Here is an 18,070-nt window from a genome sequence, read left to right on the forward strand (position 1 = left end):
TCCCGAGCCCTCATTGTCCTCACAGGCGGCAGCGGCCCGCGAACTTGGGAATTCGTAGTTGGCCCAGGACCGCACAGCTCCTTAGCAATCCCCGCTCCCGCCAGAGACTTCCGCACTCCCGGGCCCCGCGGGGCGGAGGAAGGAACTCCAGAAAGTTCCACGAGCGCTGGGAACCCAGGTTTGAGCCCACCCCCACAAGGCCCTTCGGCACAGCTCCTCCCAGCCCGAGCGCCCCCGCGCCGTTGCCGAGGTAACCGCGGGGCGGTGGCAGCGGCGAAAGGGGCGGGACTTCCGTGGAGTGACGCGCCTGGACTCGGCTACAAAAGGCGACGGCTGCGGCGCGCCGGGCGGAACTTTCCAGAACGCTCGGTGAGACGCGGAGGAGCGGCGGCTGCCCGAGCTGCGCCCAGCAACGCGCCCCTTCCCGCTCCCCCACACCGGCTTCGGCCCTCTCACCGGTGAGTTTCGGCCCTCGCGCTCCCCCTCCTCCCAAGGCCGGCGCCATTGTTGGCGCGGGGAAGCCGGATGGAGCCGCGGTGGGAGGCGGTTGGCTCCGCGTGGGCGGGAGGGTTGTCGGTTCCTGCATCCACGATTCTCAGTTTGGGAGGGCTGGTGTGCCGCGGCAGCCGGGCTCCGGCACGCGGTGAGTGGGCCCGAGGCGTTTCCTGAAGCGTTCTCCACACTGTTTAGCCTGAGGTCCCCAAGGACTTGCGGCTTGCGGCTTTGCACCCGCCCCGTGCGCGCCCCCGCGTCCCCTCCGCCTCAGCTTGCTGGCGGTGGGCGACCCTGCGCGCACGCGCGGGAAGAGCCAGGGGCGAGGGGCTGCGGGGGGAGCGGGGCGGAGGCTGCGGCCGCTTCTCCGGTCTCTCCTCCTTCCCTTTGTTGAGGGCTGGCTGGGGTTCTCCCACCTCTTCGGTCAAGGTGGGAGGAAGAAAACCTTAACGGTCTGCGCCTAGGTTACGGGGGAAAAAAACCTTTAAACGACGTGGAAGCTACGCTGGCTTGTGGGGGCGAGAGGGATTCGATGGTCAAAGTGGAGATGCTAGAAGTTCTGTGATTGAGAAACATCCTTCGGAGGGGGAGGGGAACTTGCTTTCTTGTGCTCTTAATCAGTTTCATAAACCGCTCCCTTTCCTCCTTCCCCGTGCCCAAATGTTTTTTATTTAGGGAGTGTAGGGTTTATCAGATTTGCCAAAGACAATGATACTCTAATAACCAATAAGCTGATCCTATTGGTGCTCTTTTTGATTACGGCTGTCAGTACTGGAAAGAGAAACCGGAAGAATCCAGATAATAGTGGCGTTAGTATGGAGCTTTCCCGTGAAGGAGGAGGGGGGACCCAGCTGCTGTAGGAAGGCCTTTGAATTAGTCCCCGATAATTATTAGCTAATACTTAGTTCATTAGAATCTATGGCTGAGTTACCAAAGGGATTGTTACCTTGTGTGAAGTTTAGGGAAGGTGGTTTTTGGTTTTTTTTGGTTTTTTTGTTTTTTGTTTTTTTACCAGATTTGGGAAAGAACAGATTTCTTTGCCTTAACTCTGATTTTAACTATTAAAAATTTACAAGTGAAAGTTAAAACTGTATTTCATTTTAGGCTGTAGAAAATGGTGAAAGAAACCACTTACTATGATGTTTTGGGGGTCAAACCCAATGCCACCCAGGAGGAATTGAAAAAGGCTTACAGAAAACTGGCCTTGAAGTACCACCCTGATAAGAATCCAAATGAAGGAGAGAAGGCAAGTGATGTAGTCATACTTTTAAATGTAGCTGTGTGATTCTTTGTCAGGTGTATAGTACTTAGAACAATCTGACGAGTATGTGTAATACGCTGCCTACCTTGCAACCCTTTTAAAGTGAAATTTCTTTCAAACAGTTTAAACAGATTTCTCAAGCTTATGAAGTGCTCTCTGATGCAAAGAAAAGGGAATTATATGACAAAGGAGGAGAACAGGCAATTAAAGAAGGTGGAGCTGGTGGTGGTTTTGGCTCCCCCATGGACATCTTTGATATGTTTTTTGGAGGAGGAGGCAGGATGCAGAGAGAACGGAGAGGTAAGAATAATCTGGTCCACATGGAGCAAATTAAAGTAGCCCGTGGTGAAAGCAAATTCTTGAGAAATCCTCTATTTGAAACGTTTACATGTTGGTATAATGTTGCAAACTAAAACTGCCACTTTGATTTATGATGTAGTTTTTTAAACTGAGATTGATGTAGCTAAGCCAATCCTACCCTAAAGAGAATACTTGTAAAGCTCTTATATGTATGATTTCAGGAAGGTTATCAATCGTTAATTGAAGGAATAGAGTATAGGGGCATACTTTGCAAACCCTTTTTAGAGATCTTATTTGATCCCTTCCCCCCAGAGCCAGAAATTAAATTTTTTCAAGGTTATATATAGCAAGGCATTAGTAGAGTGAGGAATGGAGCCCAAGTTTATTGCCTCTAAATAGCTTATGGTGTTTAATTTTGTTTCAGCTTTATTAATAGAATATGTGCCTTTAACGTTTAATAGAAATGTAGTTACAGAATTTATCTTAGAACAATTTGCAGTCAAAGTTCATTGTTCTAAGGTTGGGTGATTTGTCCCACAGAAAAACAAGCGGTTTTTAGGGGCGGGTAATTAAGGAACTGACTGGCAAACTTTGACCTTGATTAATGAAAGGTGGGTTTTTTGGTGTGATAATGGAGCATATGTAATCACACTAAAGGAGTTTTGTTTTCTTTCCCATATTCTCAAATCTATAAAGCTAAAGTAAGAGGGGCAGTTTCCAGTATGCTAGAATCAACTACATGGGAATATATTTTATTTTTTTTCATGGGACTATATTTTATAGGACCAAAGGTGGAGCTACGAACAAAAGGATGTAGTTACTGGAGTCACACTCTTCTTTGCAAACTGAAAGTATTCGTTAGACATGTCCAGCTACTAGTGAGGGAGCTTTTTTCACTTGGGCATGAGGCAGTACTGTTTTGTGGTGGATACAAGTCTCTGGAAGAATCAGTAACTAGGAACTTATTAACCATTGGCAGATGACCTCATTTCTGTAGCCTTTGTATCCTTATGCAATCTCCACCTTCCACTTCACATTTTATTTATTTATTTATTTTAATTTATTTTTTATTGGTGTTCAATTTACTAACATACAGAATAACCCCCAGTTCCACTTCACATTTTAAAATGAGATACGGCACTCCTTTGTAGCCATTGGCCACATTTAAATTTAGATTAATTCAAAACATTCCTTTTTCTGTGGTAGCCTCATTTACATTCTAAATAGCCACATGTGATTAGCAGCTACCGTGTTCGATATCACAGATGTAAGACCTTTCACCGCAGGAAGGTCTGTTGGACAGCATGGTATGAGAAATACAGTTTTTAAGTACTGCTGCCCTAAAAGTAAGTGTGCTACTCTTTAGAAAAGTGGGAATTGATAGTCTTCTATGGAGACTGGATAAATATATCTGCTTCCCTGGCCAATCTTGCTTACTTGGAACTTAGTGATGAAGAGTTTGTGGATGAAGTGATTGGCTACGTCATTACCATACTGAAGTGAAAGATTCAAAGAATATATTAGGGATGCAGTTTGGATTAATTTATTGTGAAACTTGATATTTAACATTGGTTTTCCCAAGTGATTTTGCAGTTGAGGTTTTTGACTGCTGTAGTTTGTAAGGTAGCCACAAATGCGTCCTTAGGCAAGATACTGTCCACCCAATTTTCCTCATCTGAAATTACATTTCAATTTGAGGATCAGGTGATAGTGTGACCATCTTGTGTAATAGGTGCTCAACAGGTGTATCCTGTGAAATACATATTTTCATTCTCTTTTTAAAGTGGGATTAACGTACATATAAATAGCATCTCAGATTTTTAATGAGCAGTGTTTTGTTTTAGGTAAAAATGTTGTACATCAGCTCTCAGTAACCTTAGAAGATCTCTATAATGGCGCAACAAGAAAACTAGCTCTGCAAAAGAATGTGATTTGCGATAAATGTGAAGGTATGGTCTTTTAACACCTATAACTGAAAATGAAACTGAAGCTCTTGCAGATACATAAAACTGACAACACACTACCTAATACAAGTAGGAAGAAAATCTGAACCTACCACCTTGAGAAATATTAGCAACATACCACTCTTTTTCATGTGTTTTTAAATGCAGTTGGGATCAATCTAATTTGATGTCTTTGGGATCAATCCAATTCAGAGGTGAACACTTCCCTGTTCTCTCAAACTTATTCTAATGGTTCAGAACCTGTAAGACGGTTTTAAGTGTCCTCTTTTTTAGACACTTAACTGTTTAATTCTTAGCTAAGAACCTGATCTTTTTATTTTTTTTTTTTAATTTTTATTTATTTATGATAGTCACAGAGAGAGAGAGAGAGAGAGGCGCAGAGACACAGGCAGAGGGAGAAGCAGGCTCCATGCACCGGGAGCCCGATGTGGGATTCGATCCCGGGTCTCCAGGATCGCGCCCTGGGCCAAAGGCAGGCGCCAAACCGCTGCGCCACCCAGGGACCCCAGAACCTGATCTTTTTAATAAGCTGTTCAGAAGTAGGTTATTATCTAAAGAATAAATTTTTAAATGTTTCCATCTTAACAGATAAAGTAGCACTAAAAATAGTGCTTTGGGAGCACAATTTTTAAAACAAAATTCTGAAATGGTGCTTTTTGGGAAGACCACAGTCAAATGTCAGTAGATAAGTGAAGCTGATGGTAACTATATTTTATCAAATCTAAAAAGGCTGAATTGTAGACTTTTAGGGCAGCATCCATCAGATCTTGGAAACTAAATGTAATGTTTGAGAATTCATTTAAAAATTTTGTTATTCTATCTGATACTCAATTTAAACATTTGTTTTTAAACTGTTCAGGCCGAGGTGGTAAGAAAGGAGCAGTCGAATGTTGTCCCAATTGCCGAGGTACTGGAATGCAAATAAGAATTCATCAGATAGGACCTGGAATGGTTCAGCAAATTCAATCTGTGTGCATGGAGTGCCAGGGCCATGGGGAACGGATCAGTCCTAAAGATAGATGTAAAAGCTGCAACGGAAGGAAGATCGTTCGAGAGAAGAAGATTCTAGAGGTGCATATTGACAAAGGTGAGTCTGAGGCACTTTGTCATTTTGAATTCCTGAGTGCTGTGGCAAGTTTATTAATACTGTATTTTATAGTTAACTAAAAATTATCCTTAGTAGGCTTTATGTATGATTTTATCACCCAGAGATAACTCTTAGCCACAAAGCAAATGCTTTTTCATCCCAAGCCTTCGTATATTTATAGGGAATTCTTCAGGGATCTCCTCACTTAATATAACACTGACATCAGCAAATGATTGGTGTTTCACACTTAATTCTTTTCTATTAAATCATTACATTGTCTTTTTTTTTTTTTTTTGGTCTACTTTTTTATTTTCTTACTTTTTTTTTTTAATTGGTATTCACACATTATTAATTTCCTTGGGGACTGCTAGATTAAGGGATATGCTTACCTTTCTGTTTTGAAGATTTTGTTTTATTTTTTTTTTTATTTTTTTTTAACTTTATTTATGATAGTCACAGAGAGAGAGAGAGAGGGGGGCAGAGACATAGGCAGAGGGAGAAGCAGGCTCCATGCACTGGGAGCCCGATGTGGGATTCGATCCCAGGTCTCCAGGATCGCGCCCTGTGCCAAAGGCAGGCGCCAAACCGCTGCGCCACCGAGGGATCCCGATTTTGTTTTATTTTTAAGTAATCTCTACACCCAACTTGGGGCTTGAAGTTAGAACCCTTAGATGAAGAGTCACATGCTCCAGACTCAGCTAGCCAGGCACCCTGGAATATGCCTATTTATTAAGCATGGGGGAATGGGGTTAGGCAAAGAATTCAGGGGGTCTCAATAAAATACTTCCTTAATTTCTCTTAAGTTCATGAACATGTTTTATTTCTTAACTGATATGTAAGAACTTAGATTATGAATATGTGGTAATGTTCTTTGGACTTTCATTAATTTACATGAAAATTTAATGAATTTAATTTCCACTATGCATACTGGTGGAACTGTTGATAATATGAATGTTACATATTAACTACATACATTTACTCTAAGGCCCTGCAGTATTCTTACATGTGATTCATGACTCCCTCATTGACTCATGTTTAGTAGAATTTTGATACTTATTTTGCTCTACTAAGACCTCGTCTTCCTACTAACAGTATGTATTTTGGGGAGGGCATTAGTGGCAAGTGAAGCCATTTTGCTGTATTTACCCATGGTCTTTATGATAGTGGGAAAACCAGCAAAACCTAGTTGAGTTTAATTGCTTCACCGCTCTATCAAGATAGTTACTTGGCTTCACAAATGATTTTGTCAGTGTATAATACTGGTATTGTGGTTTAAGTTCTTAGTTTTTCAGAGGTACACACTGAGGTATTTGTAAGATTGGGATTTTGCTTCAAAATATGTTGCTGGGGGAGGGGAATGTGGGTGGAGGTATAATACATGAACTATTAGGAGTTGATAGCTGCTAGATCTAGTTTGATGAGTATTTAGGAATTTGTTGTAGTATTGGCTACATATAGAAGTTTAATATTTTCCACAGTGAGTAAAACAAAGTTGCACCTGTGGAGGTCACCTCAATGATCATTGGTTCAGGAGATAAGGACATAAGTAAGTAATGAAATTAAAATAAGAATTATGGTTATAATGTTTGCCAGTCAGCTATTTTGGTGGCAGTGTGGGCCTTTTAAATTATTTAATCTTCAAGACAGCCCTGTTGAGGTAGATCTCTAGGAAAGTTGGTATTTTGGAAGGTTATGCAACTTGCTTCCCCAGGGTAATCCAACTAGTAGTAAATAGCTCTGAAATTTGGAGCCTCATCTTTTCGCATCTAGAGTTTGTGTTCACTACTGTGATCACCTTATTCATTAAGAAAATTGCCCACGTTACTAGTCTGTCTTAGTCATTTCAGTATGTTTAGCATAAACAAAGACATGGCTTCCCCCCCCCCCCCCAGATTCATAAACAGATAGACACCAGTATTTAACAGATTGAGATTTGGACTTTAGTAGGATGTTAAACAAGAGTATAAAATCTTTTGTTTTTAGGCATGAAAGATGGCCAGAAGATAACATTCCATGGTGAGGGAGACCAAGAACCAGGACTGGAACCAGGAGATATTATCATTGTTTTAGATCAGAAGGACCATGCTGTTTTTACTCGGTAAGAACTTTTATCAACTACTCAACCTGAAGTCTTGCATATTTTTTAAATGAGCTTTTCATTACTTTCAAGACATTACTTGGAAACAGCCTGAAGAGCAGCAGGAGAGTTGAGTTATATATGATGATGTCTTTTTTCAAAAGTTAAGCACTGTTTCAATAAGCTAAAGCAAAAAGGATCAGATTTTGGGTTTTGTCTAAACTTAAGGAAATCATTACCCAATCTGGAATTTGAAGGATGTTTTTACTACAGATGTTTTGTATGAATATAAATGAATGGCTTAGGGAACACATCCCAAAACCGTGTTTGTTTAAGCAGTTAACTTGAAATAACCTAAAACTTTTGCCTCTTTCAATCCTGAGTTTGTGATACATTGGGTTGTTTTTAACTGTAAACAAGTGACTAGCACTGTCTTTGTAGAAAACTAAATTAGTATGAGTCTTCTGTAGCTCTGAAATAATACTGTTCACAATGAACTTAAAGTGAAGCACAAGAATGATTAACAATTTGTTAAATAATGTCCACTAACTAAGGCATTGGACAAGAGTAGGATTCCAGTAAATCTGTTGGGAATGTTATCTGAAGGAACTGATTTTTTGTTAGTGGAAAAAGAACATTCATTCCCACAAGCGTCTCAATGGGAAATGCTGTGAAAGTCAGGATTTTGATGCTGTCAATTGAGGTGAAGCAACAAGAGGGTTTTTTTGGAGAGTACCCTGGATGTTTTACTAATACTAATTGGAAAGGTGTTTTTGTTTTGTTTTGTTTTTTTTGTTTTTTTTTTTTTTTAAGATTTATTATAAGAGAGAGAGAGGGGCAGAGACACAGGAGGAGGGAGAAGCAAGCTCCATGCCTGGAGCTCAATGTGGGACTCGATCCCGGGACTCCAGGATTGCGCCCTGGGCCAAAGGCAGGCGCTAAACCGCTGAGCCACCCAGGGATCCCCTGGAAAAGAAAGTTTAAGCACAAAGAGGGAGTGGGATGAGACAGTTCAGGGATGATAAATAGTAGAAGCTGCCTACAATGTGTGGAAGGATTCTAAAGTCTTGTCCAAGAAATAGCTGGCAGGGTCCGTGTATTTGGTGTTTCTAGATCTTGGCTGTTTCGAGAATAGGGAAAGAAAGGACATCTTAGTGAAAGAGACCCTTATTTATACCCTTGCTTGTTAAGAAAACAATTGCCATCATGATATGGTACTTCCAATAATTGGTGATTTGAAAAATTTAAGTGTATGTCATATTTACATTGATATAGACGAGGAGAAGATCTCTTCATGTGTATGGATATACAGCTGGTTGAAGCCCTGTGTGGCTTTCAAAAGCCAATATCTACTCTTGACAACCGAACCATCGTCATCACCTCTCATCCAGGTATGATACTTAGATGAGTGTGGTAAAGGCACTGAGAAAACTGATATTTTACTTGGTCAGTTATTTATCGGTATTGTAAGCTGAGCTGAAATTGTAAAATATTGGGTCTTTTTGGAAGCCCCTAAAATGGTAATGGGATTGCTTCACATAAATTTATTACCTGTCAGTGAGCTAGCACATTCCTCTGTACTTTATAAAAGCCTCATAAAATGTGACTCTTGAAGGAAAAATTTGACTTCCATGTTTTTAGGTCAGATTGTCAAGCATGGGGATATCAAGTGTGTGCTAAATGAAGGCATGCCAATTTATCGTAGACCATATGAGAAGGGTCGCCTAATCATCGAATTTAAGGTAAGCTATAAATAAAGTACTCTGGGGATGTTGGAGAATGATTAGCTTATTAAAATATGACAATTACATTTCCAAATGGTAAAGTACATGAAATTGATAGTGTCTCTTGTCCAGGAAGAAATAAATTGAGCTAATATAAGGCTATAATTGGGATCTTAAAGTTCAGAAGCACTTAAAATAACTACTGTGGCTTTTTGGCAAAATACTACCCTGCTTGGTTTGCTAATAGGGTGAATTCGTAAAGCAACCTTCAGCCCTTTTGTTTTGATCTTATATTTGCCTTTGACCCATAAATAGTTTTCATTAAAAACATTTTTGGGAGATACCAAGTGAACTGTGTACATTTTTGATAACTGTACTTGTGACCATATAGTTCAAAATCCTTTATGTAAAAAAAAAAAAATACGTATTTTTTTTATCGTTTTAAAGAAATGGGGAGTTTTGTTTTAAAAACCATTTTTGGGCAAAGAAGGACTGCCTTTTTGAGGAAAAATAGCCTTTTTTTTTTTTTTTAATTGAAGTCAACATATGCATTACTGGTTTTAGAGGTAGAGATCAGTGACTCATCAGTCCTATGTAATACCCAGTGCTCATTATATCACGTGCCCTCCCTAGTGTCCATCGCCCAATTACTCCCGTTCCTCCAGCAACTCTGTTTCCTATGATTAAGAGTCTTTTTTTTTTTTTTTTTTTTTTTTTTGATTAAGAGTCTTTCATGGTTTGTCTCCCTCTCTGGTTTCGTTGGTTTATTTTTTCCTCTCTTCCCCTATGATCCTGTTTTGTTTCTTAAATTCCACAGGTGAGAGATCATAGGACTGTCTTTCTCTGATTGAGTTATTTCACTTAGCATACTGTTCTGTAGTTCCATCCCCATTGTTGCAAATGGCAAGATTTTGTGGTTTTTTGATGGCAAAGTAGTATTCCATTTGTGTGTGTATTTATACACATCACATTATATTTATCCATTTGTCTGTCGTCTTCTATAAACATTGTGGTGCAGGTGCCCGTTCAGATCAGTACGTTTGTATCTTTAGGGTAGATCCCTGGTAGTGCAATTGCTGGGTCAGAAGGTAATTCTATTTTCAACTTCTTGAGGAACCTCCATACTGTTTTCCAGAGTGGCTGCACCAGCTTGCATTCCCACCAACAGTGTAAAGGGGTTCCCCTTTCTCTGCATCCTCCCCAACATCTTGTCATTTCCTGACTTGTTAATTTTAGCCATTCTGACTCGTGTGAAGTGGTATCTTACTGTAGCTTTGATTTGTATTTCCGTGATGCTGAGTGATACGTGGAACATTTTTTCATGTGTTGGCAATTTGTATGTCTTTTGGAAAAAATGTTCATGTCTCTGCCCATTTCTTGATTGGATTATTCATTGGATGTTGAGTCTGTAAGGTCTTTATAGGTTTTGGATACTAGTTCTTTATCTGATGTCATTTACAAATATCTTCTCCCATTTTGTTGTCTTTTGGTTGTGTCTACTATTCCATTCGCTGTGCAAAAGCTTTTTATCTTACTGAAGTCCCAACAGTTCATTTTTGCCTTTGTTGTCCTTGCCTTTGGAGACCTGTCTAGTAACAAGTTGCTGTTTGGCCAGGGTCACAGAGGTTGCTGCCTGTGTTCTCCTCTAGGATTTTGATGGATTCCTATCTCACATTTAGGTCTTTCATCCATTTTGAGTCTATTTTTGTGTATGGTGTGAGGAAATGGTCTAGTTTCATCCTTCTGCATGTGGCTGCCCAATTTTCCTAACACCATTTGTTGAAGAAACCGTCTTTTTACCTTCGTTGGATAATCTTTCTTGCTTGAAGATTAGTATTGACGATAGAATTGAGGGTTCACTTCTGGGTTCTCTGTTATGTTCTATTCATCTGTGTGTGTGTTTTTGTGACAGTACCATGTTGTCTTGATGATTACAGCTTGAAATATGGGATTGTGATGCCACCAGTTTGGGTTGTTTTTGTTTTTTTTCCCCCCAGCGTTCCTTTGGTTATTTGGGATCTTCTCCGGTTCCACACAAATTTTAGGATTATAAGTTGATGGTATTTTGATAGGGAGTGCATTGAATGTATAGATTGCTTTAGGGTTAGCATAGACATTTTAACAATGTTTTTCAGAGGAAAAACGGCTTTTAAAAAAGTACCTGTTAAAAGGAATTAGTATGTGTTTCAGGATGGGTTCTCATGTGCTGAATAGAACGGTGATCATCACAGTGCAATTTTTCGATAATTATTTTTTTAATGCTTTAAATTCTGTTCAGCTAGATAGATGCTGTGCCTTTTAGAACACGTGTTCTAACTTAGGATTGGCAGATAGTCATTCCATTTTTTTCTGGGGAGAAAATGGGTCAATGATAACGTCTCTAAGAAGCTAATGATGAAGTATATCAAACTGAACTTACAGTAGAGATTTCTTTTTACAGGTAAACTTCCCCGAGAATGGCTTTCTCTCTCCTGATAAACTTTCTTTGCTGGAAAAACTCCTACCTGAGAGGAAGGAAGTAGAAGAGACTGATGAAATGGACCAGGTAGAACTTGTGGACTTTGATCCCAATCAGGAGAGACGGCGCCATTACAATGGGGAAGCATATGAGGATGATGAACATCATCCTAGGGGTGGTGTTCAGTGTCAGACTTCTTAATGGGGCCGGTGAATAACACTGCTGCTGGCATTTTATATGCAGTAGTGGATGAGTGAAGGACTATAATCATAGCTCACTACTTGCTATTGTTTTTGTTTTAATATTCAACTATAGTAGTGTTTTAAAAGTTAAATGAAGAATAAACTCAAATATAAAAGCTCTGACTTTGCCCTGTATGTATGATGACTTCAGTGTGCAAGATAAGTTTAATACTGTAAAAACTACTTTAAAAAAAATCTCCCCTAGCGTTTGTTAGGCCATACCTTGTAATTGATTGCAGCTCTATGTATATGAAACAGTTCAGACTGAAATGCTAGGTGTATGTATTGACTTCAGTGTATGACCCTTAATTGTTAAAGCTATGAAGTTAAAACTTGTATTTAATTGGCAATCAGACAAAGAATTTATTAATTTGTAGAGAAGTGTTGGTCTGTAGTTACGTTAAGTAGGATTCATTGTGATGCCTCTGCATTTTATTGCCTCAACTGTTATTTGAAGATGGCATGCTATGTAATTTGGCCTGTGGTATCAGTGATAGAAAGGATACCTCTCTAAAGAAGTGGTTTATCATATGCTGCTGCTTGAGGGCTTGCACTTGTAGAATTGCATTCCCTTCTGTGCCATCTTTTTTTTTTAATATTATATATATATATATATATATATCAGTCCTGGTTACACTTTTTTTCCTTCTCTTTGGACCATGATAAACTTCAGAGTAGTGACTTCAGGAGCCAGGGTAACTTAGAGTGAAGAGACATTTATGTGGAGAAGTTAATTTGCATGTATGAGACAGGAAGGTGTCTTCTAGGTATGTGACAGGCTTACTTTAAACCATTTAACTTATGCTCCGAAGTAACTGTAATTTCATGTTGGTAGTATAGCAAATTATGATGAATAGCTTTAATTGTATGTTTAAAAGTCATGTTCACAAGCTTAAATCTGGAATCAGAATTAAGCAATTGAAATGTATGAATGTCTCCTTAATATACTGATTACAAAGCATTTCCAATGTGTCACTACAGGCTTTTTTTTCCCCCCCCCGTAGATTAAAAGCACTGGTTTTTCACTAAGGTAGAATAGGTGATTTCTCATTTAACTAGTTAAATGGGTAACAAAATGCTGTTGAACTACAGTTAAATGTTAACAAGTGTGGGGAGTGAAAGTGGGTGAGGGTAATGAGCCAAAAGGGGTTTTTAAAACTCAGCAAATACTGGAGTAAGAATGTGAGAGTTTTGCCTGTTTATTCTGGTTTTGCTGTTATCAGAAAGCTTAAATATTTCCAACTTTAAGGGGCCCAGGTCATAAATTCCCCTCATAGAGCACACCTGAGTTAAAAAGGAGACACTAAAACTTACTCTATGAAGAGAGTGGTTCCCACACCTTAAGTGTTCGTCATTGTGACATTCCTAATTGACAACCTTTATTCTTAGACTGTCTTTCTTTTGTTTGTACCACACAGTTAAGCTCACATTTGGGTATGTGCTACATGCTCAGGAAGGCAAAACAAAGTATTCAAAAGCAAAGCAAAAAAAAAAAAGGAATTCAAAATAATGTCTGTGACAAGACGTTTTAAATTAAAAACCTGTAGTATAATATATTTAACATTAAAAAAAAAAAAAAGGTTTTTGACATCGGTCACAAGAGTATAAATCAAAACCAGTGAGATCCCACTTCACACCTACTAGTCCAGAATGAAAACAGGTGAGAATGTGGAGAGGTTGGAACTCTACCTTATTAGTGAGAATGTAAAATGAGTGTTTCTATACAGAAAGTTAGGCAGTTTCTCAGAAAGCCAAACAATGACTATAGAACTGGTAGTTCCCTCCTTGGCTAATAAGATACTTGCTGCCCATGTTGTTTGCAGCATTCACAGCCAAAGAAGGAACAAAGAAAGCCATGTCCAACTAATAGACAAAATGTGATGGTGCATGTACAGGTGACAGACACATTAGGACAAATTATCGTATGCATACAAATATATACATACTTAAATATGCTGGACGAATTCCTAGAGACCACTTAACCAGGGGCTAGGGGGAAGAGAGGAATGGAGAGTTAGGGCTTAATTGTGGTGATGAGAAAGTTTTAGGTACAGTGATGGTTGCACAAGGTCCTGAGTGTTACTTAATGCTGCTGGGCTATACAGTTAAAAATGGTGAAGTACGTTTTATTTTACATGTTACATAAAGATCCAAAAAGTAGAAATCACTAAAAGGAAATGGTTAACAGTCTGATAGGCAGAAACAGTAAGTTTGTAGTCTAAAGACTACCTCTGAGAATTTTGACCAAGGTCATCTCTCAAGAACTCTGACCAAGTCTGCCACGGAAATACATACGCATCAACACAAGTGTAGTTCCTGGTCCCAACACTAATGCTTTCTCTGATGCTTCCCTCATCCATTCATACTTGGAACAAGAATGTCCCACGAGGATGCTCCTGGAACACGGTGGTAGATTTATTGAGTGTGAAGTTAGCATCAGATCTTCCCTGCATATGGTACTGGTTTTCAGCGTTGCCTACACTTACAGTTACCTGGGAAGTTTTAAAACATTTGAGTCACCTGGTCACCCCACCCCCAGGGATTTTGATGTAATTGAGCTGGGTGTGTGTAGCTGGAACATCAAAATGGTTATGAACAGCCAGGGTTCAACACTACCAACCTGGGGACAGTGAGGTTAACTACTAGTAATAGCACTGCCAAGAGAATTGCTGTGAAGTGTAGAAGGTCTAAAAATACAAGTGAAAGGGCTAACCAGCTAGTGTAATATAAAGGTGTTCTTTGAAGGGTTTCTGAAGTCCTGGATCTTCATCATTTTATCTCTAATCTATGAAACAATCAAAACACCTACTTTGTAGGTGGAGAAGTTGTCTGCTGGTTCTCAAATTTGAGCAAAGTTGCTGAGCCCCACTGACTGCCACAGTTGCTGATTCCAGTTGTCAGGAACAGAACCTGAGAATTAGTCTTTCGTTTACCAGGTGACACCTAGAACCTAGAACTACTGCTCTGGCCCAAGGGAAATGTAACAGCAAAAAATGGAATCCCAATTTTTATAATTCATTGCTCTTTTACTCTCACTGCCTGTGGCTACTTTAGGTAAAGAAGTTGGAATGTGGACAAATAACCCGTGAATTCTTCGCCTTTTCCCAAATCTAAAGAGAAGCTGACAGCAGCTAGATTCAAAGAATAAATTCCAAAGCTTTGGAATTACACTTGGTTTTCAGTGTATGCTCCATGAGCAAGGTATGGAAACCATAATAGGTGGTACCTCAGAGTAGTTCTGAAAAGTAAATGAGGCTGCTCACATAGAAAGCAAGGTCTCAGTAAATGCTCTTAGTTCTAGTACTACAAGTTGAAAAACAACTGGTGAAGACCTTGAACTGTACTCAAGCTTTAGAAAGAAAAAAGGTTTCCCTGAAATACCCTCAGGCACTAATTTGATGATTGGGGAATAAGACAAATGTCCTTAGCCTTTCCGAGTTCATTTTACTGCCATGTACTTTAAGTTGTAAGTGGAAAGAAATACCAGTTAGATCTGTAGGTGGCTGCAGTTACCTCCCTAGGAACCTGACAACTTGCTGTCAGAAGAGTACAGCTGTCCATCTCTCCTCTCCTGCTATTTGCAGGGAATACATTCCAAGACACCCCAGTGGATACCTGAAACAGGACGGTCCTGAGCCCTATATGCATTTGTAGCTATACAAACGCCTACCTAGGATAACGTTTAGTTTGTAAACTTGGCATAGTAAGAGATTAGCAGCAATAATAAAATAGAATATACTGTAGTGAAAGTTGTGAATGTGGTCTCAAACTATCTTGCTGCACTGTACTCCCCGTTGTGAGCTAAAATGACCACATGAGGAGACGCAGTGAGGTGAATGATGAAACTTCGTGACAAGGTGTTAGGCTACTGTCGATTTTCTGATACTAGGTCAGGAGGAGGATCATCTGCTTCCAGCCCATGATTGCTTGTAACTGAAACCACAGATGAGGAGGGACTACTGTATGCCATTGGTTATTGGCATCCAGCTGTCCTTTGCTTAACCTCTCCTGCTTATACTGGTCAGAGGCCAATAACGTGATCTCTGCCATCTCTTCATAAAGTGAAAAGCAGCCCAGCCCCTGACTATTGGCTCCAGCAGGTGAAGGTGAAGGTAAAGGGCTCCCTAACCGAGGATGCAGGCCAGTTCCAGCACTGCTCAATTTCACAAAACCGGACCTGGGGCAAGGTACAGAGACCCCACTGTCTGCCTAGAGGGCCCGAGGCCCTCAGCTGCTGGACTGTGGTGCTGGTTCATGGAGTCAAGGAGCCTGGTTGGCTCTTCTCTCCCCTTGGCCTCAATCCCGGGCTCCCGCCCCCATAAGAGCTAGGTGTAGAGTAAGTGCACATACTCGTAAGGTTTGTAACAAAAGTTGTAGACCATTGCACAAGGGGTTACCTGGGAAAGGCACAAGATTCATTTGTTTTAAACTGTGTTTGCTACACAAGCAATTATTATTAAAAAATACCTACTCGATGGCTCCCAATCCAGGCCTCTTCACCTGGTCTCCCAAGACAACTACCATTTGTCCAGCAATGCCTTGTTGCTAGACTACACTGCAGAGACTGGAAAGGCTCCTGCTAACGTGGACCACCAAGCTGTCTTTTTATGGTCAACCCTCCAGGAAGGCTTCCCTAACTCAGAAGGGCTAATTAAGGCCAAAATAATAACTCCCAAGATTTTTTTCATCCTAGTCTTAAATACTGTTTTCTTGTTTTTTAAGATTTATCTGAGAGCGCATAAGCAGCGGAGAGGTAGCAGCAGACTCTCCTCCAAGCAGGGAGCTTGACTTGGGTCTGATCCGATCGTAGGGCCCTGAGATCATGACCTGAGCCAAAGGCAGATGCTTAACCTACTGAGCCACCCAGGTGCCCCTTAAGTACTCCATTTAACTTGAATTTCTTTGCTATTCTATGACAGTAACATTTTTAAGCCATCCTTAGCACTAGGTACAGAAACAGATGTTTGATAAAAATTCCTAAAAGGAATAAATGAACATTTGCTTAGGTTCTTGTTCATTGTGAGCACAAAGGAAATACTGTTAAAATTCAACTGAAAAATTCACTTTATTCAACGGTTAGTGAATCCAGCAACATCCCATCTAACAGAAAGGAGCTCTGAAGAGCTGCACATAATGAAAGGCTTTTATAGACTTAAAGGGAGTGGGAGAAGGAACTCTCCCAACAGAGTGGTTTGTTTCAGGCAAGGTTACCTTCCTTTGGGGGACAGTCGGGGCCTATCAGGCAGACTACCTCCTAAATGCTGAGTTAGGTAACATCACTGGTTACAGGTTACAGTGCTGGGACAGGCTGAAACTGCAGCTGGGGTTTGCTGATGTGGGGCTTAGCACAAGAGACTCCATTTTGGCCTACTTTATTTTAGCAGTACTGCTCAACTACCTGTTGCAATTTCTTTAACTTTCCTAAGGAATTTTAGAATGAGCCGTTTCTTCTTTCCACCTTTATGTGAAAACTGTTTCACTGGGATGGGAGATTCATTCATATGAATTTATGGATTCATGGCTATATTCAGCTCTCAAATGGCAGAAAACGACATTCTTTCAAAAAGCTGCAGGTTTTATTTTAGAGGGTGGGGAGGGGAGAGGGGGGCATGGGTCTGCATGAGCAGGGGGGGGGGGGCAGAGGGAGAGGGAATCTAAATCCGTATCCATGTTCAACACAGAACCTGACATGGGGCTCAAACCCACGACCTTGAGATCATGACCTGCGCTGAAATCAAGAGTCAGATGCTCAACTGAGCCACACAGGCTCCCCAAGAAAGTTGCGGGTTTCATGGCAAAAGGAAAAAATGTTTGGGAGTATGATTGGGAAAGAGTGGTTTCTTAGTGCTGCCAAGGCTTAAGTCCACCAATACTGAACATTATTGTGCCAGGCAAAGGATCAGGCTATTATTTCAATCAAAGTAAATTATAACAAACTTTTTAAAAACTTTCCCCGTTAGTTTGTACCTAATAAATGCTAAAATTAAAAAGAGGCACAAAAGGTCTCACTTTTCTTGAAATGATCCCTGCACAGCACCTTCAACATCGACATCACCAACATGTATCAATGAATATGTCTTCGGTTGAAACAAAAGACACCCATGTGCAAAGTACTGAAGAATTTTGTTGGCTTTTACCTTTTTAACTGGTAAGGATGCATAGAGCAAAAAAAGACTTCCCTAAATCCCAGGTCCTTTTCAAATTTCCTTCAGAACAGTAGCACATTTTCAATGCCAAACTCTGAGATGCCAAAACTGAATCCTCATGATGGATCCTGCCGCTAGTTCAACCCAGAAAATGGAGAGGATAGTGTCTGGAGCCAGAACACACAGGAAGGAAGGCACAGCTAAGAAGAGTGAGTGGATGGTGAGGACAGTAAAATGAGATTCTATGCAACCCCTGACCTTTTTACATTCAATCTAGCGTTCTAGACAGGAATGGATGCCCTACCCTCTTCACCTGATC

At 40.4% G+C, this 18,070-nt stretch overlaps 1 protein-coding gene and 1 non-coding gene across 3 annotated transcripts; both read left to right on the forward strand.

Annotated features, from left to right (window-relative positions):
• The first annotated feature begins 300 nt into the window (after positions 1-300).
• LOC119863874 (DnaJ heat shock protein family (Hsp40) member A1) lies at positions 301-12,566 on the forward strand. Of its 2 annotated transcripts, none has more exons than XM_038552596.1 (9): positions 301-458; positions 1,597-1,738; positions 1,876-2,053; positions 3,898-4,002; positions 4,877-5,104; positions 7,088-7,202; positions 8,457-8,572; positions 8,823-8,923; positions 11,346-12,566. In XM_038552596.1, the coding sequence occupies exons 2-9, from the start codon at positions 1,607-1,609 to the stop codon at positions 11,562-11,564; spliced, it is 1,194 nt and encodes a 397-aa protein (XP_038408524.1). In that variant the 5' UTR covers positions 301-458; positions 1,597-1,606; the 3' UTR covers positions 11,565-12,566. The 2 variants fall into 2 exon arrangements, with proteins under 2 accessions (XP_038408524.1, XP_038408525.1); XM_038552597.1 differs by lacking the exon at positions 301-458 and adding an exon at positions 502-643.
• MIR207 (microRNA mir-207) lies at positions 810-878 on the forward strand. The gene has a single exon (NR_128725.1). It is a non-coding gene; the product is annotated as a microRNA mir-207 (primary transcript).
• Positions 12,567-18,070: the final 5,504 nt, after the last annotated feature.

Source organism: Canis lupus, chromosome 11 (genome assembly GCF_011100685.1).
Source record: "Canis lupus familiaris isolate Mischka breed German Shepherd chromosome 11, alternate assembly UU_Cfam_GSD_1.0, whole genome shotgun sequence".
NCBI lineage: Eukaryota > Metazoa > Chordata > Mammalia > Carnivora > Canidae > Canis > Canis lupus.